At 41.6% G+C, this 26,978-nt stretch overlaps 1 protein-coding gene across 1 annotated transcript; it reads left to right on the forward strand.

Annotated features, from left to right (window-relative positions):
- The first annotated feature begins 320 nt into the window (after nucleotides 1-320).
- On the forward strand, nucleotides 321-26,949 carry LOC120050403 (progressive ankylosis protein homolog B-like). The gene is made up of 12 exons (XM_038996990.1): nucleotides 321-816; nucleotides 6,007-6,223; nucleotides 6,476-6,594; nucleotides 7,040-7,123; nucleotides 9,359-9,529; nucleotides 9,835-9,969; nucleotides 10,772-10,864; nucleotides 10,992-11,084; nucleotides 17,907-18,036; nucleotides 18,483-18,606; nucleotides 25,573-25,672; nucleotides 26,093-26,949. Exons 1-12 carry the CDS (start codon nucleotides 721-723, stop codon nucleotides 26,201-26,203), a joined length of 1,473 nt encoding a protein of 490 aa, XP_038852918.1. The 5' UTR covers nucleotides 321-720; the 3' UTR covers nucleotides 26,204-26,949.
- Nucleotides 26,950-26,978: the final 29 nt, after the last annotated feature.

Below are 26,978 nucleotides of genomic sequence, written 5' to 3' on the forward strand. Positions count from 1 at the left end.
TGATACTCCATTTCATGGACCCAAGATCCAGAGGTAAGGCTGTCCCCAATGCAATTCTAAAGTCTAACACATCCACAGTGCGATTTCAACACATTTTTTTTTGTGTGTCAAATCAAGTCATTATTGTCTTTTGTTGAATTTATATAACAACATTCCAACCTTGTGTAGCATTATCTAGTCCAATTGTGACATGTTCCACTATTTTTATCCGTTTGCATCAGTTTCAATGGGAGGGACCTTTACTTTGAAGGCGAACGGTCGATTTCACTATTGTTGCTCACGCTAATGTTGTTCACGACACACACGTGGTTTGACGCCAGTCAAGGCGGGATGGCAGGCTGTCGAACGCTCAGAATATTATACTACAAGAGCTGTCTCTGGAATTCCCGATTATTGTTATGATTCAAGTCGAGACCTTATCGCTGGATTTTCTGTCTAATTTTCATGCAGCTAGCTGTCATTTTCTCCTTCACCGATGTCGAGCAATGGAGAAGCGCCCATCTGCAATTGCTGATGACCTTCTCCTCTGCACACCGAAGCATATTTCTTGGAAACTGCGATGCGGGGAGCGTTCTGACTTGTAACGTACAGTATCGTCAATTGAATTGACATTTATTTCACGAGAAGTGAAGTGCCTACAATCTATTCTACCAACACATTTTTTTTTTAAATAGTCAAGACAGAGGCAGATGCCCCTCGTTCTGTCACCCCGGCTACACTATGGTGGAATTTCCATCTCTCATTCCTTATTGGCCTCTCATCCGCTTTCTGGTGCCTTTGGCTATTACCAATGTAGCCATCGACCTCGGCGAACAGGTAGGTTTGCGACATCAAATTGACATGATACAACCTAGTTTGCGTAGGATATGTGTCAGTAGCCAACATTGGGGGTGAGGCAAGGCGATGAACGTCAAGCAGCTAACTAGCTACCTGGCACGGTCAAAATACTGTCGCGCTAACTAAACCTTGCTTGCTTGATTTGACTACTATGTTGACTTGAGCTAAGCTTTCAACATGGTACAGAATGTTTTTATCTATCCACAAGACCACCACCAATACTAGTAGTAGTGGCCAACAGTTACATCATTTGACCATTCTAAGGCTAGAGATTCCAAAACAGACGCGTGCATAAATGTATGTTTGTGCAAATGAGTGCGACTAGATATTTTGATGTTGGTAAACCGTAAACAAATTCTGCTACAGACAAATTATCTAGCTAGCAGCTGATGTAACCCATATTTAGACAATGGCTGCTCTTCTGTGTTTATACCAGTGGAGGCTCAGAGGAAGGGGAGGATCATCATCCTCAGTGAATTTCATAAATAAAAACCTTTTTAGATAAAACTATGCTAAATATATTCACATGTCACCAAATAATGGATTAAAACACACTGTATGCAATGAAGGTCTACAGTAGCCTGAGCAGCACTCTAGGGTAGCACCATGGTGTAGCTGGAGGACAGCTAGCTTCTGTCTTCCTCTGGGTACATTGACTTCAATACAAAACCTACGACGCTCATGGTTCTCACCCCTTCCATAGACTAACATAGTAATGACAACTTCCGGAGGACGTCCTCCAACCTATCAGAGCTCTTGCAGCATGAACTGACATGTTGCCCACCCAATCAAAGGATCAGAGAATGAATCTAGTACTGAAAGCACAAGTTACAGCTAGCTAGCACTGCAGTGCATAAAATGTGGTGAGTAGTTGACTCAGAGAAAGAAAATGGTTGAACAAATTTTGAACAAATTGATTTCTTCCGAAATTAAGGAGAAGCGAGAGCTAGCCATATTTCGTAGTATATATTTTTTCACATTCACTGTCTTAGCTAGCATCAAATGCGGCTAGCTAGTTTAGCCTACTCAAACACCCAGCTCAAACGGAGAGGGAGGCTATATTAGTTAGCTGGATATGGCTATCCAACACTGGAACTCTTCCAAGTCAAGGTAAGCTTTTGGTTTTTATAAATTTATTGCCACTAAGGCCTGCGGTGTATTTGCTAAACTGCTTGCTGCTGACTACACTGTACTGCATGATTGTAGCAGGTTTACTAACATGTTAGTTATAGTAGCTATGGTGATTGACTATAATGTGACTGATGTAGGCTGTGTGTAGCAGTTAGCAGTCATGAAATGAAGGTTTGGCTTGGAATGTTTTTTTCACCTGGTCACAGACAGCTGATGTGTTGTGCACTGAAGTCCACAAGCTAAGGGAAAAGGTGAGCGGAGTGCTCGTAGATAGTTGCGAGAAGGAATTACAGTATATATATATATATAAATATAAATAACAAGCTGTTTGTATGTGACTGCTATGAAAGTGAACTGTGGTTAAGTGTGATCAGGGGTGTATTCATTCCGCCGATTCTGTTGAAAAACTTTGCTTAAACGGAAGCAAACAAAACGGGGATAAACACCTGAATTTGTCCAATAGAAACTTGTTTGTAACTTTTGGACTAATGATTACACCCTAGATTTTATGAATGACAGTCATCCAATATGCTGTAATAGAAATAAGGCCATGCTCATGAAAGAAAAAATAAATAAATACTCCTCCCTCATCTTAAACGTAACCAACCACCACTGGTTTATACGATGTAGCCTTGCCTTCATTGGTGGTTAGGAGGGATTGGGCTATATATGCATCAGTGATATCTAGAGCAGTGAATGTAAACTAAAAAGCCCTTGAATTGTCATAGGGATCTAGGGCAGTGATCAAAGTGAGGTCCGCTAGATATAACTGGGAAATAAGAGTAGATTTTAGTTTAATAAACGCTGTCACTGATTTAATCATTAGTAGATGTACTGATACTTGTGCATCTTTGTGGCTCGTGAAAATGCCATAATGCATGCAGAACTAAAGCACAGTTCAGTGGAGATGTTATGAAGGTCCTTCCCCTGCCATAGCCCCACACCAGTGACCCACAGCTCCCATTCAGGCCCAGTCATATGACAGATGACAGGCCTAGCATTCTAGCTGGTATTCTTGCCTTGTGGACAGTGGGAGTCCAAGCGGCACAGTGTGTCTCGGAAGAGGTTAGGATTATGCTTATGTAATGGCCACGTGAGCAGATATAAATAGCACCCGGCTCCGTTCTATGGAAAGAGGCAGCTGTGGATGCTCTCTGGAGGCAAAGCTAAATGGAAGTCTTATTTAGTTGAATGACTAGTTCAGTGGTTCAGGATCACGACAGCGTGTAACGGAGAACAGTGTTTTTGCATCCTGGCTGCCCTAGCCGATCATATTTCCAAACATCCATTATGTTAAAGGTCCAATGCAGTCATTTTATCTCAATATTAAATCATTTCTGAGTAACAATTAAGTACTTTACTGTGATTTTTTTCAATTAAAATGTTCCACAAAAAAAAACTTAGCTAAGAGCAATTTCTCAAGCAAGAATTTTGCGAGGACTGTCTGGGAGGGGTGGAAAAGGGAAAACTGAAAATGAGCTGTTATTGGCAGAGAAGTTTGGAACTCTCTTTCTCATTGGCCTATTAACCAATTTACCGCATGGTGATGTCACCATGGAAGGCCAAAACTCCATCTCATCAAAACACGGTAACATTTCAGGCGGCCTTTTCAAACAGCTCTTAGACTAAAAGGGCATTATCATAATTTTCAAAATTTCACAGTATTATTCCAAACCTCATATTGTGGAAATATTTATAAAGCACAGAAAAATCGTGTTTCCGCGGCTGAGACTCAGATTTTTCACTTTAAAATGTATGCCAAATAAAACCCATTGATTTCAAAGTTTAACAAATCATACAACTCTATGCACAAGGACTACTTTGAACAATTTACACAAATGTTCACAAAAACACGACCACGTTTTCCAAAAGCTCTGTTAAATATCTGCTCCGAATTAATATTCAAATATGTGTAGAAAGAAGGGTGTGTCAGCTATGACATGACACCTTGAGTTTGAAAAAAAAATCTGTTTTGGTGTTTGAAGTACAGTAAGCGAAGTAGAATTACATCATGGGTCCCTGATCTGCACTACATTGACATTCATATCCATAATTATGCATTTCTTTCTTTTTCATGGTGATGTATCCTGTTTAGGTACACAAAGGTAGAAATATGCAATTGCATCCTTTGCATATATGAGTCCTTTGCATATAAGTATTATTCTACACTCTGGCTATTATTCAAATGAGCTCCGACCGCAAACAAGACCAAATTTGGTTGGTCCAGACCAGACCAAATCTGAACCAATCATAGACGTCTGTTTCACAACTGCGCCATATGATATTTTGGCCATATCGCCCAGTCCTAGCTTAGACCCTTTTTTACATCATCTAAGGTGTTTGTGTAATGCCCGCCATCGGCTGAGACACAGCGTGCTCTTGAATATAGGGCGGATAAATGTACTAAAAGGGGAATGACATGGACATTTAAACTTTAAAAATGGTACCACAAAGAAATCCACGCATCAGAGAATGTTGACTTGAATGGGAATATCAGTTGTTTTAAATAACTGTCAATCTTCCATAGGAAACCTATTGAAATCAGAAGAAATATAGATGACAGAATAGACATTCCCATTTAAGTTGACATTCGACGGTGGGTGGACCGGCGGCCATATTTGTGGTACTTATTGCAAGTTAACATTTCAATTTCAATGGTGTACAAGCTAAATTGCAGTCGTCTGAAGGGATATGTCCATTCTATTAATTATATTTCTATGATTGAAATGACACCCACCCTGTATTCGAGTATGCTGTGTCAACTGATGGCGGGCACAACACAAACACCTCAGATTATGTTTTTAGATACGTTTTTAGATAATTGACGTTAAAGGTTAAAAATCCTTTTTTCTAAAAAAAAATTCCAAGAAATTATTAAGCAATTTGACAACCTTGTTTGTAAGCTTTTAAATGATGTAAAAATCAACCGTTAATCTTTTCCAGTGATTAAGACATGGATGTCTCATGGTATAGTGGGAGATGCAAAATGGGTGAACTTTGAGCACCTCTATGTTTTGGGATTCCGGTCCAAAAAGTCACTTTCTGACCACTTCTACCGACCAGCAAGAATAGTTTCATTCAAATCAAAAGGGGTGCAGTCAAAAAGTTATTGAAATCAAATGAAACAACAAAAAACAGTTAGAAGCTTAACATAACAATATGCCAGTGGAAGGGAGGACAGTAGTAGGTAACCCAACTGTGGTTTGTGACTACTATAATTTCCCATTGTAGCCAATTCAGTTGCAGTTATTCCGTTAAAGATTTTTCAGTAGTTCTGTTACCGATTTGTTAGTTAGCATTGGCTGGCGAAACTACCTCAAACTTCCTTCATACTCAGCACAGAGACATAAAAATGGTATCCACAAGTTCATTTGACTCTGGGGAAGTAGATGCAGTTCCTAATTACCAAAATCCCGATATGTCAATTTTTGGTAACGGAATTACAAGGCAATGTTTCTTAAACTTATAGAAAGCAAATCCTTTCTCCAAAACCAAATAAGTGTCGATATTAGTTGGCAGGGGTCTTTACTTCAACATTATTATGTTGTCATGTATTTCTAATACCTTCTGTTACATGGTTTTCTAAATTCCCTTTTCCATCCGTTTCACCAGAAATCAAAGCCATTACTTTTAACTTTTATTTTTAGATGGAAAATGATTGAAAAATGCATCTAAACTCTTAGCTTTCATTTGACACCCAATTTGATGTGTTCCTAATGAGCTTCACGTCAGTGCTCATGGGTCCTTTTTTTTTTTTTTACATGGAAATGACCTTTACAAAGTATGTCACTGCTATCTTTTCACTATATACAGTGTAAACCTGCCATTTGTTTACTAGTAAATCGCAGTACTAGCCTGGTCCCAGATTTCTTTGTGCTATCATGTCAGCTAACATGTTTGGTATGACAATGAGTGACAAGGATTTGACATGATAGCACAAACAGATTTGGGACCAGCCTAGCGCGGCACTGGTATAAATGATGATGGTATGATGATGAGCCTAGTGGGGCTAATAAGTTCTCTTCTGGTCCTTGGCAGGCTCTTAACCGGGGTTTAGCAGGCTTTAAAGAGGATGCAGTTGAGATGCTAGCCAGCTACGGGCTGGCTTATTCGCTAATGAAGTTCTTCACTGGGCCCATGAGTGACTTCAAGAACGTGGGCCTGGTGTTTGTCAACAGCAAGAGGGACAGGGCCAAGGCTGTGCTTTGCATGGCGGTAGCAGGCACAATAGCATTCATCCTTCATGTTCTCATAGGTGAGGCTTTAACGGTGGTTTTATCCCAAATTATTACATTTTAATAGTAACTACCCATATTTCTTATTAAGTCCAAGTTATTATTTACAATCCAATGATATGTGTCGGTTGTAAACTGCTTTTGGGTGAACTTTTATTTTTTGGGGCAAACCTACTACTGTTTTTCTTATATCATGTTCAACTTTTCTAATCGATTTAGTTGTGTCATCTCCTCAGTTCTCATAGTATCCTGACTGTCTTCCCCGTCTACAGCCCATACAGACTTAGGCTACTACATCATCAATAAGCTCCACCATGTGGACGACTCCGTGGGCAACAAGACCAGGAGGGCTTTCCTCTACCTGGCAGCTTTCCCTCTGCTGGACGCCATGGTGAGCGCTGAGTAGAGTATACGGCTTGATTCAAGGTTGCGTCCCAAATGGCACGCTACTCCCTATAGGGCCCATAGGGCTTTGGTCAAAAGTAGTGCACTATGTAGAGAATAGGGTGCCATTTGGGACGCATACCAGCTCTTCCATGACCCAAAGTATGGCCAGTTAGAGAGCCATAATCATGGCAGAGGGAAGCTTCAAAACACCTGACCTAGAAAAATGATTTGTAATCCTCTGCTCATCATGCTGGGTCTTAAAATGGACAGACGCCTGTCCCTGTATTTCAACGACTGCATATCTTCTCTTTGCTTGGTTGAAATCAGATTTCAATGTGGGCCTTTGGCTTGCTTTTATTAAACAAGCCAGACAAGAACAATGGGTACTTGGTGTTCTGAAATTCTTGGGTGGAGAAGCATCAATTGTCTCTTTGTTTATTGTTTTGTAGGCTTGGATCCATGCTGGAATTCTCCTTAAGCACAAATACAGCGTCATCGTAGGCTCTGCCTCCATCTCTGATGTTATCGCTCAGGTACTCAGCAGATTGCTTCCTTGTTTTTCACTAATCTCCATTACAGTGAAGATTGGTCCTTGTTGCCAAGACTAATGCAATTGACCTCAAAAGTGGACTTGGCAGTATGCCTTGCTCTGATAGGTTGTGACAGTGATGTGGTCTTAAGGGAGTGTCTAAGTTTTAATGTCACGTGAAATGCCTTTCTTGCAAGCTCTAAACCCAACAATGCTGTAATCAATATCAATGTAGTACTACAAATAACATAAGGTAGAACAAAAATACTTGAGAAATAAAATACGAAATAAGAAGAACACAAGAAGTAAGTAAGCTACAGTTGAAGTCGGAAGTTTACATACAACCTTAGCCAAATACATTTAAACTCAGTTTTTCACAATTCCTGACACTTAATCCTAGTAAAAATTCCTGTCTTAGGTCAGTTAGGATCACCACTTTATTTTATGACTGTGAAATGTCAGAATAATAGTGATTTATTTCAGCTTTTATTTCTTTCATCACATTCCCAGTGGGTCAGACGTTTACATACACTCAATTAGTATATGGTAGCATGGCCTTTAAATTGTTTAACTTCGGTCAAATGTTTCAGGTAGCCTTCTACAAGCTTCCCACAATAAGTTGGGTGAATTTTAGCCCATTCCTCCTGACAGAGCTGGTGTAACTGACTCAGGTTTGTAGGCCTCCTTGCTCACATTCTTTTTCAGTTCTGCCCGAAAATGTTCTATAGGATTGAGGTCAGGGCTTTGTGATGGCCACTCCAATACCTTGACTGCTGTCCTTAAGCCATTTTGCCACAACTTTGGAAGTATGCTTGGGGTCATTGTCCATTTGGATGACCCATTTGCGACCAAGCTTTAACTTCCTGGCTGATGTCTTGAGATGTTGCTTATATATATCCACATCATTTTCTCTCCTCATGATGCCATCTATTTTGTGAAGTGCACCAGACCCTCCTGCAGCAAAGCACACCCACAACATGATGCTGCCACACCCGTGCTTCACGGTTGGGATGGCGTTCTTCGGCTTGCAAGCACCCCCATTTTTCCTCCAAACATAACGATGGTCATTATGGCCAAACAGTTCTATTTTTGTTTCATCAGACCAGAGGACATTTTTCCAAAAAGTACGATCTTTGTCCCCATGTGCAGTTGCAAACCGTAGTCTGGCTTTTTATGGCGGTTTTGGAGCAGTGGCTTCTTCCTTGCTGAGCGGCCATTCAGGTTATGTCAATATAGGACTCGTTTTACTGTGGATATAGATACTTTTGTACCTGTTTCCTCCAGCATCTTCACAAGGTCCTTTGGTGTTGTTCTGGATTTAATTGGCACTTTACGCACCAAAGTAAGTTAATTTCTAGGAGACGGAACGCATCTCCTTCCCGAGCAGTATGATGGCTGCGTGGTACTATGGTGTTTATACTTGCGTGCTATTGTTTGTACAGATGAATGTGGTACCTTCAGGCGTTTGGAAATTGCTCCCAAGGATGAACCAGACTTGTGGAGGTCCACAATTTTTTTCTAAGGTCTTGGCTGATTTCTTTTGATTTTCCCATGATGTTAAGCAAAGAGGCACTGAGTTTGAAGGTAGGCCTTGAAATAAATCCACAGGTACACCCCCAGTTGACTCAAATGATGTCAATTAGCCTATCAGAAGCTTTTAAGGCCATATCATTTTCTGGAATTTTCCAAGCTGTTTAAATGTACCATCAACTTAGTGTGTGTAAACTTCTGACCCACTGGAATTGTGATACAGTGAATTATAAGTGAAATAATCTATCTGTAAACAATTGTTGGAAAAATGGCTTGTGTCATGCACAAAGTAGATGTCCTAACCGACTTGCCAAAACTATAGTTTGTTAACAAGAAATTTGTGGAGTGGTTGAAAAACGAGTTTTAATGACTCCAACCTAAGTGTATGTAAACTTCCGACTGCAACTGTATATACAGGGTCAGTTCCATTACCATATTTACAATGTGGAGGGATACTGGAGTGCTAGAAGTAGATATGGTAAGGTAGATAGTGGTAAAGTAGATAGTGGTAAGGTGACTAGGCATCAGGATATATGCTAAACAGAGTAGCATCAGCGTATATGATGATTGTATCTAAATGCGTGTGTATAGAGTCAGTATAAATGTGTGTGCATGTTATGTGTGTGAGAAAATGCAGTGAGTCGTGTGTGTTGGGAGTGTCAGTGAGTGTGTAGAGATCTGACTGTGGTCTCCCTCCTCGCCGTGGTAGATTGTGTTTGTGTCCATCCTGCTGCACAGTAACCTGCCGTGTGTGGAGCCCCTGCTCATCCCCATCCTCTCCCTGTACATGGGAGCCCTGGTGCGCTTCACCATCGTGGGCCTAGGCTACTACTACAACATCCACGACAAGATCCCGGACTCCAGTGGACTTGACGTGGGGGTACGCCGCTTCCTTAGTCGCCCTACTGGGACCTTTTTTAAATGACACAGATGGAGTTCAACATGTAGTGTATCTTTACTGGGGCATCAATTCATCTTGGTCTTCTAAAACTGTCTTTGTTGCAGTTGCAGACTACCTTTGTAATAGTAGCTTATGTCCCAAAAGGAACCAGGTCAATGGCCCATATTTTATCTAGTAATCACTACTACTGCCCTCACATGAGGAGCTAGCGCTACAACTACAAAGCACCCAGATTGAACATACCCTTGTTTCCCCCTCTCGTTCCTGTTAACTTCACTTTGCAGGGAGATGCCACCATCAGGAAGATGTTGAGTTTCTGGTGGCCTCTGGCCCTCATCCTGGCTACCCAGCGGATCAGCAGGCCCATTGTCAACCTCTTTGTGTCCCGGGACCTCAAGGGGAGCAGCGCAGCTACTGAGGTGAGTTTGTAGCCTACTCAGTCCACTCCCCAATAATAACCCATTTAGCTCAGTCCCACTGTTATTCGGCAGCTGCCAAACACAATGTCCTTTACCAGAAGTGGTCTGGATTCTAATCTAATGTTTTGTTGCCTGAAGAGAGAGGCTGCTGGCTCATGGGAGGAGGAATTTCTAATGTCAACTGTGTGGGTGGGTGGGGGCTTTTGACTGCCAGTGTTCATTACCATGCTTGTACTGTGACACTAAGGTGACTTCATACAGCTGAACTCTTAGCATCAGTTCGGCCTGTAGTACAGGCTTTGCATTTATCCACTCGCTAGGTTGATTCCCTTCTCATGATATCACAGCTGAAAGGCCCAAATGAATTTGAACAATCTGTCTGGACCTTTCGTGCATTCAGAGACCTAACCAGAGGCAAAACAATAAGCTGTTTACCAGAATGAACTGGAAATAATCAACAGCACAGTGGCTGCCAGTGGTGTTTACGTGATTCAACCTGAAACTCAGAGGGTGACCTCACATGGACAGTGACTGAAAACATTCCTAAACGTCTCTACCCTGTCTGTGCAAAGACTGTCACTGCCTGTTTTTATTGGTTACACACAATGCTGACAAGCCCGAGGCACTTGCCCTGGTAGGAACATGGGAAAATCCTAATGCGATTACTAACTAAGCTAATTGTCTTTGCTGACAGGTTTTGGCTAGTCAGTCATGTTTTAACATCTTGGCTACATTGCTGTAAGCTGTCCAAAAAGGAAATGAAATGTCATGTGAATCCTAATGACTCTTTTTGCTTGGCCAGGCAGTGGCTGTGCTCACTGCCACCTACCCTGTGGGTCACATGCCCTATGGCTGGCTGACTGAACTGAGGGCTGTCTATCCCGCTTTCGACAAGGTAAACCAAGGCCAGTCTAACAATAGCCTCTTGTTGCAGATCATAACATATTATATATCTTTGGGTACTGAGTCCAGGTGGCATGCATTTTATTTCCCACTAATGATAATGTTCTCTTCTTCAATAGACCAATCCCAGCAATAAGCTCATATCCGGCACACCGGTCACAAAGACTCATATCAAAAAGTTTACAGCCTGTTGTTTGGTGCTATCGCTCACGGTAAGAAGGATATGGCTTTTTCATCTTTTTTTGTTTTTATTCCAATACTGTCACACAATCGAATACTATTGGGAAGTATACTAACTATAGAGAGAGAAAAAAAAGAGAACCCAGAGTGTAGAATTCAGAGCCAAAACCCAGACGATCTTAGCTCTTGTGTTCTGTTTGTCAGTTATGGCACAAAAGCGTGCCACAGATCAGAGAAAAACAGTTTTGAGACTCACGCAAGCAGAGCGGAACATCCTTTCAGTGTTCTACGTGGGCATTCTTGGCATTTGTTCCTGTCAATGCTTCTTACATAATGATCTAGTCAGACGGGTAATCCTACTTAATAATCTTCTGGACTGTAGCCTATTTTTTTTTGTTCTTGCTGAAAACGACTCCGTGTGAAAAGGAAGAAGTAAGGCGAAGATGACACTGGATGGATAAACACTATGCCATAGATAAATATATACTTAGGCTCTGGATAAGCCCTGGAGCTTGAAGCGCTAAGCCACCAAATGAGCAGGTATAGAACCAGCTATGCGGAATAAGTGGTTTCAATAACTGTATGTTTGGACAGAATGTACAGTATTTATATAGCAGTTTTTTTTTTGTTCTATATCTGACTTCAGGAGTCAGGTTGCAGTGTGTGAGTGTGTCAGAGCGAGAGAGAGAGAGGCACACCAGGTTGGTGTACTGTCGTTTCCCCGAACACTTCTTCTCCTGGTTTAAAGGGCATAATACAATTGTGGCATTTCCATAAACATATGTGTTTCACATAACATATCCGTTTACATATGCATGTGTATTTCAGAGCAAAGTAATGAAAGCTGACTTCTATTTTTCATCCAGCTCTATTGATAATAGAACAGAGCACAACAAGTTGGTCTTGTAAAAGCACTGTTGAGAAAGGTATAGTTCCGCCTTGTCATAAATCTGTTTTTTCACGGTTTCGGTATCGGGATATGTGGTAAATACAGGGTAGAAATGGGAACAGAAAAAAACCCAGAGACTGATTTGATGGAGTGGAAAAAATGTGTCCCTAATGACTTGGGATGTGAAAAACAGGAAGTTGGAGGAAAAGCTAAGGCCTTGGAGCCACAGAGAGGAGTGGCAGTAGCATGCCAACCAGATGTGGAATTCCACTGTTATAAACAAGTGGGTGTGGGCTCAAGCCTGGCAACCAGGGTTCTGTGGTTGCCAGGCAGCCTAAACAGAGATCTCTGTCAATTGTGTACATATTTTAGATGTATCAGCTATTGACTTGTTGATTTGATATCTGGTTGTTTTAACCCACATAGTTGCAGGACTGATTGCAGGTTGACTTGATTAACGTTAATGTTTGCATTTAAAAGATCCATCAGCAGCACCGGCTGCTTTTTGATCAATGAGACCTGACTGCATTATGGAAATGGAAGAGTGCTCGTAGTGAGGGTGACTACTAGTCTGGACTGATGTTTAGTGGGCTTTTTTTGCGCTGTAGCAGCAGCATCAACCAAGTGGGTGCTACACAGTTGTGGAGGAGTACGAAATCCATGCTACAGAGTGGCTGTAAGTCTACTCCAAAATAATCGATTCCTCGACTCCTTGCCCGTCTATTCCCGGTGTCAAGCTTCGATTATGCTAAGAATCAACTCCTCGACTCCTGAGATTCAGTAGTTTTGCAACGGAGGAGACTGAGTAGACTAGTTGCCGTAGGCTACTTCCGAGAACAATCTCTCGCATCTTTCACAGTAAAGAAAGAGCAAGCTGGGGAGGGGCACATCCAGGCAGGTCAGCCACCAGGCATACAGTCAGAACCATGTATCACTAATCAAAAGCTGTATCTCACAATTTCTTGGCTTGCAATGTCTCGCAAGTTCACTAAAGTAAGGGCTATTAATTATTAGGCAAAGCTATTCGAAGTATTCAACGCCTTTGTTATGGCGAGCCTAAATAAGTTAAGGAGTAAAAATGTGCTTAACAAGTCACAGACTCACTCTGTGTGCAATAATAGTGCTTAACATGATTTTTGAATGACGACCTCATCTCTGTACCCAAGACATACAATTATCTGTAAGGTCCCTCAGTTGAGCAGTGAATTTCAAACACAGATTTCACCACCTGGGAAGTTTTCTAATGCCTCGCAAAGGGCACCTAACCTCAGTTCCTTTTTTCAAGACCCTCTCTTTCAAAGATAATTCGTTAAAATCCAAATAACTTCACAGATCTGTGAAGTTAAGGGTTTAAACACTGTTTCCCATGCTTGTTCAATGAACCATAAACAATTAATTAACTTACACCTGTGGAACGGTCGTTAAGACACTAACAGCTTACAGACAGTAGATAATTAAGGTCACAGAGGCCTTTCTACTGACTCTGAAAAACACCAAAAGAAAGATGCCCAAGGTCCCTGCTCATCTGCATGAACGTGCCTTAGGCATGCTGCAAGGAGGCATGAGGACTGCAGATGTGGCCAGGAAAATAAATTGCAATGTCCGTACTGTGAGACGCGCTACAGGGAGACAGGACGGACAGCTGATCGTCCTCGCAGTGGCAGACCACGTGTAACAACACCTGCACAGGATCGGTACATCCAAACATCACACCTGCGGGACAGGTACAGGATGGCAACAACTGCCCGAGTTACACCAGGAACGCACAATCCCTCCATCAGTGCTCAGACTGTCCGCAATAGGCTGAGAGGGGCTGGACTGAGGGCTTGTAGGCCTGTTGTAAGGCAGGTCCTCACCAGACATCACCGGCAACAACGGGCAAAACCCCACCGTCGCTGGACCAGATAGGACTGGCAAAAAGTTTGCTGACGAGTCGCGGTTTTGTCTCACCAGGGGTGATGGTCGGATTTGCGTTTATCGTTGAAGGAATGAGCGTTACACAGAGGCCTGTACTCTGGAGCGGGATCGATTTGGAGGTGGAGAGTCCATCATGGTCTGGGGCGGTGTGTCACAGCATCATCGAGTTTGTTGTCATTGCAGGCAATCTCAACGCTGTGAGTTACAGGGAAGACATCCTCCTCCCTCATGTGGTACCCTTCCTGCGGGCTCATCCTGACATGACCCTCCAGCATGACAATGCCACCAGCCATACTGCTCGTTCTGTGCGTAATTTCCTGCAAGACAGGAATGTCAGTGTTCTGCCATGGCCAGCGAAGAGCCCGGATCTCAATCCCATTGAGCACGTCTGGGACCTGTTGGATCAGAGTGTGAGGGCTAGGGCCATTCCCCCCCAGAAATGACCGGGAACTTGCAGGTGCCTTGGTGGAAGAGTGGGGTAACATCTCACAGCAAGAACTGGCAAATCTGGTGAAGTCCATGATGAGGAGATGCACTGCAGTACTTAATGCAGCTGGTGGCCACACCAGATACTGACTGTTACTTTTGATTTTGACCCCCCCTTTGTTCAGGGACACATTCAATTCCTGTTAGTCACATGTCTGTGGAACTTATTCAGTTTATGTCTGTTGTTGAATCTTATGTTCATACAAATATTTACACGTTACGTTTTCTGAAAAAAAACGCAGGTGAGTGAGAGGAGGTTTATTGGTAAAAACAAAAAATAGAATATCCCTTTGAGCATGATGAAGTTGTTATTAATTACACATTGGATGGTGTGTCAACACACCCAGTCACTACCAAGATACAGGTGTCCTTCCTAACTAAATTGCTGGAGAGGAAGGAAACCGCTCAGGGATTTCACCATGAGGCCAATGGTGACTTTAAAACAGAGTTTAATGGTTGTGATAAGAGACAACTGAGGATGGCTCAACAACATTGTAGTTACTCCACAATACTAACCTAATTGACAGAGTGAAAATAAGGAAGCCTGTACAGAATAACAAGGCACTAAAGTAATACTGCAAAACATGTGGGAAAGCAATTAACTTTTTGTCCTGAATATAAAGTGTTGTTTGGGGCAAATCCAATACAACACATTACTGAGTACCACTCTATATTTTCAAGCATAGTGGTGGCTAGGACTGGGGAGTTTTTCAGGATCAAAAAGAAAGGCAAAATCCCAGTGGAAAACCTGGTTCAGTCTGCTTTCTACCAGACACTGGGAGATTAATTCACCTTTCAGCAGGGCAAGAACATAAAACACAAGGCCAAATTATACACTGGAGTTGCTTACCAAGAAGACAGTGAATATGCCTGAGTGGCTGAATTAGAGTTAAAAAAAAAACTTAAATCTACTTGAAAATCTATGGCAAGACCTGCAAATAGTTGTCTAGCATCATCAACAACCAATTTGACAGAGCTTGAAGAATTTTGAAAATAATAATTGTGAAATGTTTCACAATCCATGTGCGGAAAGCTCTTAGACTTACCCAGAAAGACTCACAGCTGTAATTGCTGTGTAAGGTGTTTCTACAAAGTATTGACTCAGGGGTGTGAATACTTATTTAAATGATAAAAAAAATATATTTTTCATTTGACCTTTTTATTTAACTAGGCAAGTCAATTAACACTTTGTCATTCTGGGGTATTGTGTGTAGATGGGTGAGGAAAAAATAATCTAATCCATTTTGAATTCAGGCTCTAACACAACAAAATGGAATAAGTCAAGCAGTATGAATACTTTCTGAAGGCACTGTATGTTGGTGTTTCCTTTATTTTGGCAGTGACCTGTATATAGCATACTGCACATTGGGCCAGATAGCCATGGCCTACGGGCTTGATGGAAACCAAGACTCAGCCTCTGACAGCCCACATGCCAAGACTTGCTCTGATTGCATCTGACTCTGTGGGAAAGAGAACAGTGCAGAGAGAAGACGGACAAGTGTACAATAAACACCACAAAGGAAAAGTTTCACTGCCAGTTTAGACTGTAAACAGAGCAAATGGGTTTTAAATTATTTTCTTTATAACAAATTGACTTTAGATGGCTTTAGGGGTTTAGACAGAGTGAGGAAGTCTGGTGAAAAACGGAGGAAAACCACTGATTCAATGATGACTCAGTCACAATACTGTATACAAATAGACAGGTCATGCTGACTAAACATAGACATTCAGCAAAACATCCGAGATTCATCGGCACGACTGCACTGCTACATTTTCTTTGACAATTCAAATATTTCTAACCAGAACCAGAGGAACACATCATATACACTGAACAAAAATATAAACGCAACATGCAACAATTTCAAATATTTTACAGAGTTATTTCATATAAGGAAATGAATCCATTGAAATACATTCGTTAGGCCCTGATCTATGGATTTCACATCTGTTGGTCACAGATAATTAAAAAAAAGTAGGGCGTGGATCAGAAAGTCAGTCAGTATCTGGTGTAACCACCATTTGCCTCATGCAGCACGACACATCTCCTTCACATACAGTCGATCAGGCTGTTGATTATCGCCTGTGGAATGTTGTCCCACTCCTCTTCAATGGCTGTGCGAAGTTGCTGGATATTGGCAGGCACTGGAACACAATGTTGTACACCTTGATCCAGAGCATCCCAAACATGCTCAATGGGTGACATGTCTGGTGAGTATGCAGGCCATTTCAGAACTGGGACAATTTCAGCTTCCCGGAATTGTGTATAGATCCTTGCGACATGGGGCTGTGCATTATCATGATGAAACATGAGGTAATGGCGTCAGATGAATGGCACAACAATGGGCCTCAGGATCTCGTCACGGTATCTCTGTGCATTCAAATTGCCATCGATTTAAAATGCAATTGTGTTCATTGTCCGTAGCTTATGCTTGCCCATACCATAACGCTACCACCACCATGATGCACTCTGTTCACAATGTTGACATCAGAAAACCCCTCGCCCACGACGCCATACACGCTGTCTGCCATCTGCAGGGTACAGTTGAAACTGGGATTCATCCATGAAGAGCACATTTCTCGGGGCATGCCAGTGGCCATCGAAGGTGAGTATTTGCCCACTGAAGTCAGTTACGACACCAAACTGCAGTCAGGTCAAGAGCCTGGTGAGGATGACGAGCACGCAGATGAGCTTCCCTGAGACGGTTTGTGCAGAAATTATTTGGTTGTGTAAACCCACAGTTTCATCAGCTGTCCAGGTGGCTGGTCTCAGATGATCCTGCAGATGAAGATGCCAGATGTGAAGGTCCTGGGCTGGCGTGGTTACACGTGGTCTGCGGTTGTGAGGCCGGTTAGACATACTGCCGAATTCTCTAAAACGACGGAGGCAGCTTATGGTAGAGAAATGAACATTCAATTCTCTGGCAACAGCTCTGGTGGACATTCCTGCAGTCAGCATGCCAATTGCGTACTTCCTCAAAACTTGAGACATCTGTGGCATTGTGTTGTGACAAAACTGCACTTTTTAGTGGCCTTTTATTGTGCCCCGCATAAGGTGCACCTGTGTAATGATCATGCTGTTTAATCAGCTTCTTGATATGCCACACCTGTCAGGTGGATGGATTATCTTGGCAAAGGAGAAATGCTCACTAACAGGGATGTAATCAAATTTGTGCACAGCATATTTGAGAAATAAGGTTTTTGTGCGTATGGAACATATGTATTTTTTTATTTCAGCTCATGAAACATGGGACATGCGTTTATTTTTGTTCTGTGTAGTTTATAAGTTGTCTTTTACCTCAGTGATTTTGAGTTGCAATATTGTGTTATGTACGGTATTATACATTGTTACTGCAATTAGAATTAATTATATTTGGGTTACACGCCTGGCTTGTGTTAACTTCAAAAGGGACTACGGTGAACCTAAACTCACGCGCCTTAATGATCTAGTAAATTCCAACGAGGAATGTTTTGGCAAGGTTATATAACTGAGTTAAATAACTTTGTTTTTGTTTGCCCGGCTACGTGTGGTGTATAACATCTCTGTGTGTTTTTGTGCGGCCAGCTCTGCTTTGTGGTGTTCTGGACCCCTCACATCTCTGAGAAGATTCTAGTGAATGTGATTGGTGTGGACCTTGCTTTCGCTGAGCTCTGTGTGGTTCCACTAAGGATTTTCTCCTTCTTCCCTCTGCCAGGTAAGGAGTGCACAAAGTGCGTAATATCTGTTGTTTGCAGCACTAGAGTTGTGAGTTTGATTCCCCCATGACCCACACATACTTGCTATATATAACAGGAAGTGTTACAGGAAATGTCTGACCATTTAGGATTAGTCACCCAAATGAGCCTCCTAGTATGTAGTGTCCTGACCTGTTCCTATCTGAGTACGAGGGTTTTCTGTGTGTTAACACAATGCTGAGCCCGGAGTCATGGCGGTGGCCCAAATGGCACCCTTATTCCCTATATAGTGCACTACTTTGGACCAAAACTCCATTAGCTCTGGTCAAAAGTAGTGCCCTATAAAGGTTATAGGGTGCCAGTAGGGCACTACAAAAGGAATAGGGGGCCATTTGGGATGCTGCCATGGTCTGCTGAGACAGCAGTCTGATGTGACGTTTCCACTGACTCTGTCCCGTGTGTGTAGTGACAGTCCGGGCCCACCTGACTGGCTGGCTCATGACCCTGAAGAAGACCTTTGTGCTGGCCCCCAGCTCTGTGCTCCGCATCATCGTCCTCATCACAAGCCTGGTCGTGCTGCCTTATATGGGGTAGGTGGACACCTCACTGAAATGGCACCCTATTCACTACTTTTGACTGGGTGCACTGTAAAGGGAATAGAGTTCCATTTAGTACACACGGTCTGTTTCCTTTAGCTAACATGTATGAGTTCCTGATTCACAATAATGTAAGCTATGATGTGGCCTAATTTTGATGTGGTATGAGAGATTTGATATTGTAACGAGCCTGTATGGCCACCAACTCACACGTAGTTTGTTAACTAGCATAAACAGCCCATGACGATAATTTCCCATGAAATAATCAAATTGTCGTTTATTTGGATCAACAGCGCGCACCGACCTGACGCACATAAACGCCTCTAGAACTGACAGACCCAGCATGCCAAAGCGTCATCAACTACAGAAACCAATTTGCATAACATTGTGTGATATGCTGAGAGTGACGAAATCAGCTTCTATCTCCAGGCTATCAGACTGTTAAACAAACAGTCACCACTAGCCGGCCTCCGCCCAGTGCTCTGCACCTTAGAGACTCCTGTACATAGTCATTGAACACTGGTCAGTTTAATAATGTTTACATAGTGCTTTACCCACTGTGTGTGTGTATATATACTAGAGGTCGACCGATTAATCGGAATGGCCGATTAATTAGGGCCGATTTCAAGTTTTCATAACAATCGGAAATCGGTATTTTTGGACACCGATTTTTTAAATACCTTTATTTAATCTTTATTTAACTAGGCAAGTAAGTCAGTTAAGAACACATTCTTATTTTCAATGACGGCCTAGGAACGGTGGGTTAACTGCCTCGTTCAGGGGCAGAACGACAGATTTTTACCTTGTCAGCTCGAGGGATTCAATCTTGCAACCTTAGTTAACTACTCCAATGCTCTAACCACCTGATTACATTGCACCCCACGAGGAGCCTGCCTGTTACGTGAATGCAGTAAGCCAAGGTAAGTTGCTAGCTAGCATTAAACTTATCTTATAAAAAACAATCAATCATAATCACTAGTTAACTACACATGGTTGATGATATTACTAGTTTATCTAGCGTGTCCTGCGTTACATATAATTGATGCGGTGCGTATCGTTGCTCCAATGTGTACCTAACCATAAACATCAATGCCTTTCTTAAAATCAATACACAGAAGTATATATTTTTAAACCTGCATATTTACCTAAAAGAAATCCAGGTTAGCAGGCAATATTAACCAGGGGAAATTGTGTCACTTCTCTTTTGGGCCACCTAATTTGCCAAAATTTTACGTAATTATGACATAACATTGAAGGTTGTAACATGTAACAGGAATATTTAGACTTATGGATGCCACCCGTTAGATAAAATACGGAACGGTTCCATATTTCACTGAAAGAATAAACGTCTTGTTTTCGAGATGATAGTTTCCGGATTCGACCATATTAATGACCTAAGGCTCGTATTTCTGTGTGTTGTTTAGTTTTATTAATTCGACCATTTAAAAAAACAAGCACACATAAAACTTAAAAGCCATACATGCACATGAATAAAATACAATAAAGTCTGGGACTTATTTCCATTGTGGTCCTCTTGAGACAAGAAGGCTATACAAGATCGAACACAGTACGGCAGTGAAATAATAAAACAAAAACATAAAAGAAGAACATCTCTCTCATCATTCCAGTTACATCATAGGGGTTATTCATATGGCACAGAGGACATCAAACATATTTTTACTTTATTTTTAAAGCTGTCCAGAGAGGACATTGTTTTAATAGGCAGAGGCAACTCATTCCATTCTGAGGCTCCAGTATACAAGAAAGTACCTTTCCCAGCATTACTCCTGAACCTGTATAAGCACACATCAGCAACACCTGATCTGGTGCTGTGATCGTGTTAGGGATGCACACAAGGAAAGTAATCACTTAAATATCTGGGCGCAGGACCATAAATACTCCTGTAAACCAAACCTAGTCTAATCTGGGACACCCTAGCCTCAACAGGCAGCCAGTTTAGTTCCTGAAAGCAGCTCCTGCCTATGTGAGTATGTGGACTCACCTTCAAAACTACCCTGATCAACTTATTCTGGACTATCTGGAGCTTCCCCTTCATAAGTTTAGATAAGCCCCCAAACCAGGAAGTACTAGCATAGTCAAAATGGCATTGAAAGAGGGCCGTAGCTAGCACTTTCATGGAGTCCTTATCAAGCAGCTTGGACTTTCTAGCCAAAAACGTAATCCTGGCATTAACCTTCCCTAGCACCTTATTGGCCATGCTCACACCTCCCAAGCCTCCATCAAGGATACATCCCAAGTAGCTAACATAGGTTTTAGTAGTCAGCACCTCACCCCCTAACTCCACTCTGAATTTAGGCCTGGATCCAAAAATAATTGCTTCAGTTTTCCCTAAGTGCAGAGATAAGTTATCTCCAAGCCATTTGCTAATGTTAGTAAGCTCTGTACTAAGTATGCTCTCCAACATAGTTTTACTTTTGTGAGACACCAGAAGTGTAGAGTCATCCGCATAAAGAAAAAGACGGCAAGAACAAGCATCTTTCATATCATTAATATACAATAAAAACAGCAGAGGCCCAAGCACGCTCCCCTGCGGAACGCCACAACTCATTGGTTTTGCCTGAGACAGTGAACCATTTACCTCTACTACTTGCTCCCTTCCTGATAAATAGGACTTTACCCAGCCTAGAGGGATACAGCTTAACCCCAGTGCCTAAAGTTTAGAGATTAGGAGACAGTGGTTAACTGTATCAAAGGCCTTCTGTAGGTCAAGCAGTACCATTCCACACAGGTTTCCCTCATCAATCTCTTTCCTGATGAAGTCAGTCAAGTAAAGTAGACATGAATCAGTGGAGTATGTTTTTCTAAAACCCGACTGAAAATCATACATTAGACCCTGTTTGTTAACATATTCATACATTTGCTCATGTACAATTCTCTCCAGGATCTTTGATGTTACAGAGGATAGATACAGGCCTATAATTCCCAGGGTCAGACTTTATCCCCTTCTTATACAGAGGTATAACTTAAGCTTGTTTCATGTCCCTGGGTAAGGTGCCTTGTTCAAGAGAGAGATTAACAATATGCGTAATACAAGGGCCAATTTGCTCAGCAGAATCTATTAGAAACCTTGCAGGAATATTATCCAGGCCTGTGGCTTTGGAGCATTTAAGCTCTGCCAGCATACTGACTATTTTGGCTGTTGCTACCTTTGCAAAAGAAAAAGAGTTTTGCTGAACCCCTAACTCGACATAATACTTCTTGACTTGGTTGCTTCCATACACACCAGAACTGGTGGGCAGCTTGCTAACCAGCTTGCTGGCAACAGAAGTAAAAAAAGAGTTGAATTCATTGGCAACCTCTGCCTTTTCATATACCATCTCCCCTTTGATGTTCAGTCCAATACTGTTTAGTTTGTTTTTGGTAGTACTACTACAGCCTAGTTCCTTAAATTATTTCCAAAGCTTTTTAGGGTCATTTTTGTTTTCAATTATTTTCTCAGCAAATAATGTTTGCTATGTTATAACTAAGTCTATGATTTGATAGAGTAGTCTGACTGAGCGATGGTAGGCAGCAACAGGCTCGTAAGCATTCATTCAAACAGCACTTTCGTGCGTTTTGCTTCAAGCATTGCGCTGTTTATGACTTCAAGCCTATCAACTCCCGAGATTAGGCTGGTGTAACCGATGTGAAATGGCTAGCTAGTTAGCGGGGTGCGCGCTAATAGCGTTTCAAGTCACTCGCTCTGAGACTTGGAGTGGTTGTTCCCCTTGCTCTGCATGGGTAACGCTGCTTTGAGGGTGGCTGTGTTCCTGGTTCGAGCCCAGGTAGGAGTGAGGAGAGGGACGGAAGCTATACTGTTACACTGGCAATACTAAAGTGCCTATAAGAACATCCAATAGTCAAAGGTTAATGAAATACAAATGGTATAGAGAAAAAGAGTCCTATAATTCCTATAATAACTACAACCTAAAACGTCTTACCTGGGAATATTGAAGACTCATGTTAAAAGGAACCACCAGCTTTCATATGTTCTGAGCAAGGAACTTAAACGTTAGCTTTCTTACATGGCACATATTGCACTTTTACTTTCTTCTCCAACACTTTGTTCTTGCATTATTTAAACCAAATTGAACATGGTTCATTATTTATTTGATGTATTATATTAAGTTAAAATAAGTGTTCATTCAGTATTGTTGTAATTGTCATTATTACAAATACATTTATTTTATTTTAAAATCGGCCAATTAATCGGTATCGGCTTTTTTTGGTCCTCCAATAATCGGTATCGGCGTTGAAAAATCATAATCGGCTGACCTCTAATATATACACACAATTTATATTCTGGGTCTGACATTGATTGTTTTGATATTTCTTAATTAAACTTTTTATGGATTATGTGTGTAATGTTTATTTTTGTGTTTTACTGCACTGTTGGCGCTAGAAACAAGCATTTCGCTGTACCTACGACAACATCCTCAAATCGGTGTATCGAACAATAAACTTTGATTTGACACATTTACAATATGATTTATGTCCTATTCTAAAACTGAATATCTAAAGATGGTCTATTTGAATTCAGCAAACTTTGTTTATTGCTTAGTGTGAAATTTTGATTAGACTCCAATCTGACACGGAGTTGAGGAGCTGCTCTCTGTTTCATGATAAGCAAACATGAATAGAAATGTAATCAGGAATATGTAAATTGTTACCGTTCACCACATCACCTACCATCAAATGCAGACTTTGCAAATTCAGTGTGAGGGTATGAGTTGATGGGTTCTCTGCGGTTTTATATTTAGCCAATAGCCTCATTAAATCTTTAGACCGGTTCTTTGTGCATGGTTTTGAATTAAACATAAGGTAGCATAATATACAGTACCAGTGAAAAGTTTGGACACCTACTCATTCCAGGGTTTCTTTATTTTTACTCTTTTCTACATTGTAGAATAATAGTGAGGACAAACTATGAAATAACACATATGGAATTATGTAGTAACCAAAAAAGTGTTAAATCAAAATATTTGAGATTCCTCAAAGTAGCAACCCTTTGCCTTGATCACAGCTTTGCACACTCTTGGCATTCTCTCATCCAGCTTCATGAGGAATGATTTTCCAACAGTCTTGAAGGAGTTCCCACATGCTGAGCACTTGTTGGCTGCTTTTCCTTCACTCTGCAGTCCAACTCATCCCAAACCATCTCAATTGGGTTGAGGTCAGGTGATTGTGGAGGCCAGGTCATCTTATCCAGCACTCTACTCTCCTTGTTCAAATAGCCCTCACACAGACTGGAGGTGTGTTTGGAGGGTCATTGTCCTGTTGAAAAACAAATGATAGTCCCACTAAGCGCAAACCAGATGGGATGGCGTATTGCTGCAGAATGCTTTCGTAGCCATGCTGGTTAAATGTGCCACCAGCAAAGCACCCCCACACAATCACACCTCCATGCTTCATGGTGGGAACCACACATGCAGAGATCATCCGTTCAGCTACTCTGCGTCTCACAAAGACACAGCGGTTGAAACCTTGGTAGGCCGTCATTGTAAATAAGAATTTGTTCTTGTCTGACTTGCCTAGTTAAATAAATATTAAAAACAAAATCTCAAATTTGGACTCATCAAACCAAAGGACAGATTTCCACCGGTCTAATGTCCATTCTTCTTATTGGTGTCCTTTAGTAGTGGTTTCTTTGCAGCAATTCGACCATGACGGCCTGATTCACTCTGTCTCCTGTGAACAGTTGATGTTGAGATGTCTTACCTGAACTCTGAAGCATTTATTTGGGTTGCAATTTGAGGTGCAGTTAACTCCAATGAACTTATCCTCTGCAGCAGAGGTAACTCTGGGTCTTCCTTTCCTGTGTCGGTCCTCATGAGAGACAGTTATCATAGCGCTTGATAGTTTTTGCTCGTGCACTTGAAGAAACTTTCAAAGTTATTAATTTTCAAGATTGACTGACCTTCATGTCTTACAGTAATAGACTGTCGTTTCTCTTTGCTTTTTTGAGCTGTTCTTGCCATAATATGGACTTGGTCTTTTACCAAATAGGGTTATCTTCAGTATACCACCCCTACCTTGTCATAACAACTGTTTTCGCTCAAACACATTAAGAAATTCCACAAATTAACTTAAGGCACACCTGTTAATTGAAATGCATTTCAGGTGACTACCTCATGAAGCTGGTTGAGAGAATGCCAAGAGTGTGCAAAGCTATCAAGGAAAAGGGTGGCTATTTTGAAGAATCTCAAATAACATATTTTGATTTGTTTAACACTTGTTACTACGTGTTCTTTCATAGTTTGTCTTCACTATTATTCTACAATGTAGAAATAAAAATAAAGAAAAACCCTTGAATGAGTAGGTGTGTCCAAACTTTGACTGGTACCGAGTTAATAAAACATGCATCTGTGCTATGCTCAAAGCGAGTGTTTTTGTTGCACAAGAATTTAACCCATCGACAATACTAGCTGCCCTTTTACCCTACCTTATCTGTAAATGCAAGTGAATGTGTCGCTGCCATTTCTGTCTGAACCACATGCGACAAAGCGGTGTCACTTCAAGATGGTCATTTCACTGTGGGCAAACGGTATCTGAGCATAAATCACTATAAAAGACTGACCATAATAGAGGACTTTTCTTCCATCGCTTAGCAACGCCTCTCATCCGGACTGACAAGCCGAAGCCAGTACATCAGACCTGCTGCTATACTTTCTTTACCCCAGAAAAAAACATCCGTGTTTGCTAGACGCCAGGCTATTTCACAACAAGACATCTAGGATGACTTGCATTCTTCCAGAACTAATTCGCACATTTTTCACTTGCCACACTAAATGGCCATTTTGCTTTAGTTTCTTTGGAGGAAGGGTGAAATGGTCTATACGGCCCCCCAAAATGTATTCCAATAGGGTAAGCCTGTACCACATAGGCCTACGGTATATCCTGTATTCTGAGCTCTACTGTCAGTTGTTCCAGTGTTAATGAAAGCTGGGGTTTGTCTTTCAGTGTCCACGGGGCCACACTGGGGGTTGGGTCCCTGTTGGCTGGTTTCATAGGGGAGTCTACCATGGTGGCCATTGCTGCCTGCTATGTCTATCGAAAACAGGTGAGAGAACCCCTACATAAAAGGAAGAGTAAGAAACTGTATAGCAGGGTTCCCCAACTGGCGGCCCACGGGTGATTTTCCATATGGCCCCCCAAGTTGAGCAATTTATTGTTGGACATACGACTGTAAAAACACCAGCAAGTAAGCGCCAAGTTATTTTAATTTAGGAAATCTGTTCCAAAGTATTCCCACACGTGAGATATGTGACCCTATACAAATACAAGCATGATTGTTGTAGTCATATGTTTGTGCTTCTTGCGGTCAATTTGTAGTCATGTTCCGGCCCCCTGACCAAGAAAATATATTGTCCCGTGCCTGAATCTAGTTGATGAGCCCTGCTGTATAGTCTTAACAGTGAAGTACAAAATAACTCTAGAAATTGCTCTTCATCTCTTTCTTTCATTCTCTCCTTTCCCACAGAAAAACAATGAGATGGCCAGCGAGCTGGTGGTGGAGGGAGAGGACTCGGCTCCAATGAGCGAGGTGTGTTCCAGAACTCAGATGGATGCCATTGAGGAGCTCCAGGAGTAGAGGCACTTGGAGAGAGAGAGAGGAGAAATTGGAGCTGAGCTCCATTAGAAAAAGGGAATTCCAGCGGAAGAGGACCATTGGTAGGCTCTAATACCGGACCTGAGAGAAGAACACAGATCGCTTAATAGGCTCCTTGAGTGGATGATCTGCCATGAGGAACACGCACTGTACAGACAAGCCATGCACTGATATCCATGTAAATACCTTCCAATCCTCTGGACAATTAATGTATTCATGAACTGCAGAAATAGGATAAGTATTAATCACTTTCATCATCGTGTTACTGCTAATTGAGCATGGGAAATAACTGATGGTAGGAAAACCGGTCCTCAGCTAAGGGAAATGTGTTAGAGAAATTGAAACATTATTTTACTTGGATAATCAAGTAAAAGAAGCACAGCTTTATTTTATTTTAATGCCGGAACATTTTAAAAGGACCTGTTGAGTTGGGCAAGTGTATTTTACATTGAATGGTGTTCAAGAACTATAGTTCTGTTTTATATAGGCGACGGGAATTTGCAAAGTGTATATTAACTTGCAGAAAGGGGTCGGGAATCCCTCAGTATCTTAGTGGGTGTGTGTGACTGTGTTTGCATCATTATGCTCGTCCACTTTATGCAGTCTGGGAATGTTTCATTTTTTTGACAAGTATAGCTATTTTCTTAATAGCACATTCTGACTGTTCGATGTACATATTGTAAAGGCATTATATTATTTGGCAAATAAATTGTTATTTAAAGAGCCCATCTGACTATTGAAACATTGACACGTAGTG

This window comes from Salvelinus namaycush, chromosome 7 (assembly GCF_016432855.1).
Source record: "Salvelinus namaycush isolate Seneca chromosome 7, SaNama_1.0, whole genome shotgun sequence".
Lineage (NCBI taxonomy): Eukaryota > Metazoa > Chordata > Actinopteri > Salmoniformes > Salmonidae > Salvelinus > Salvelinus namaycush.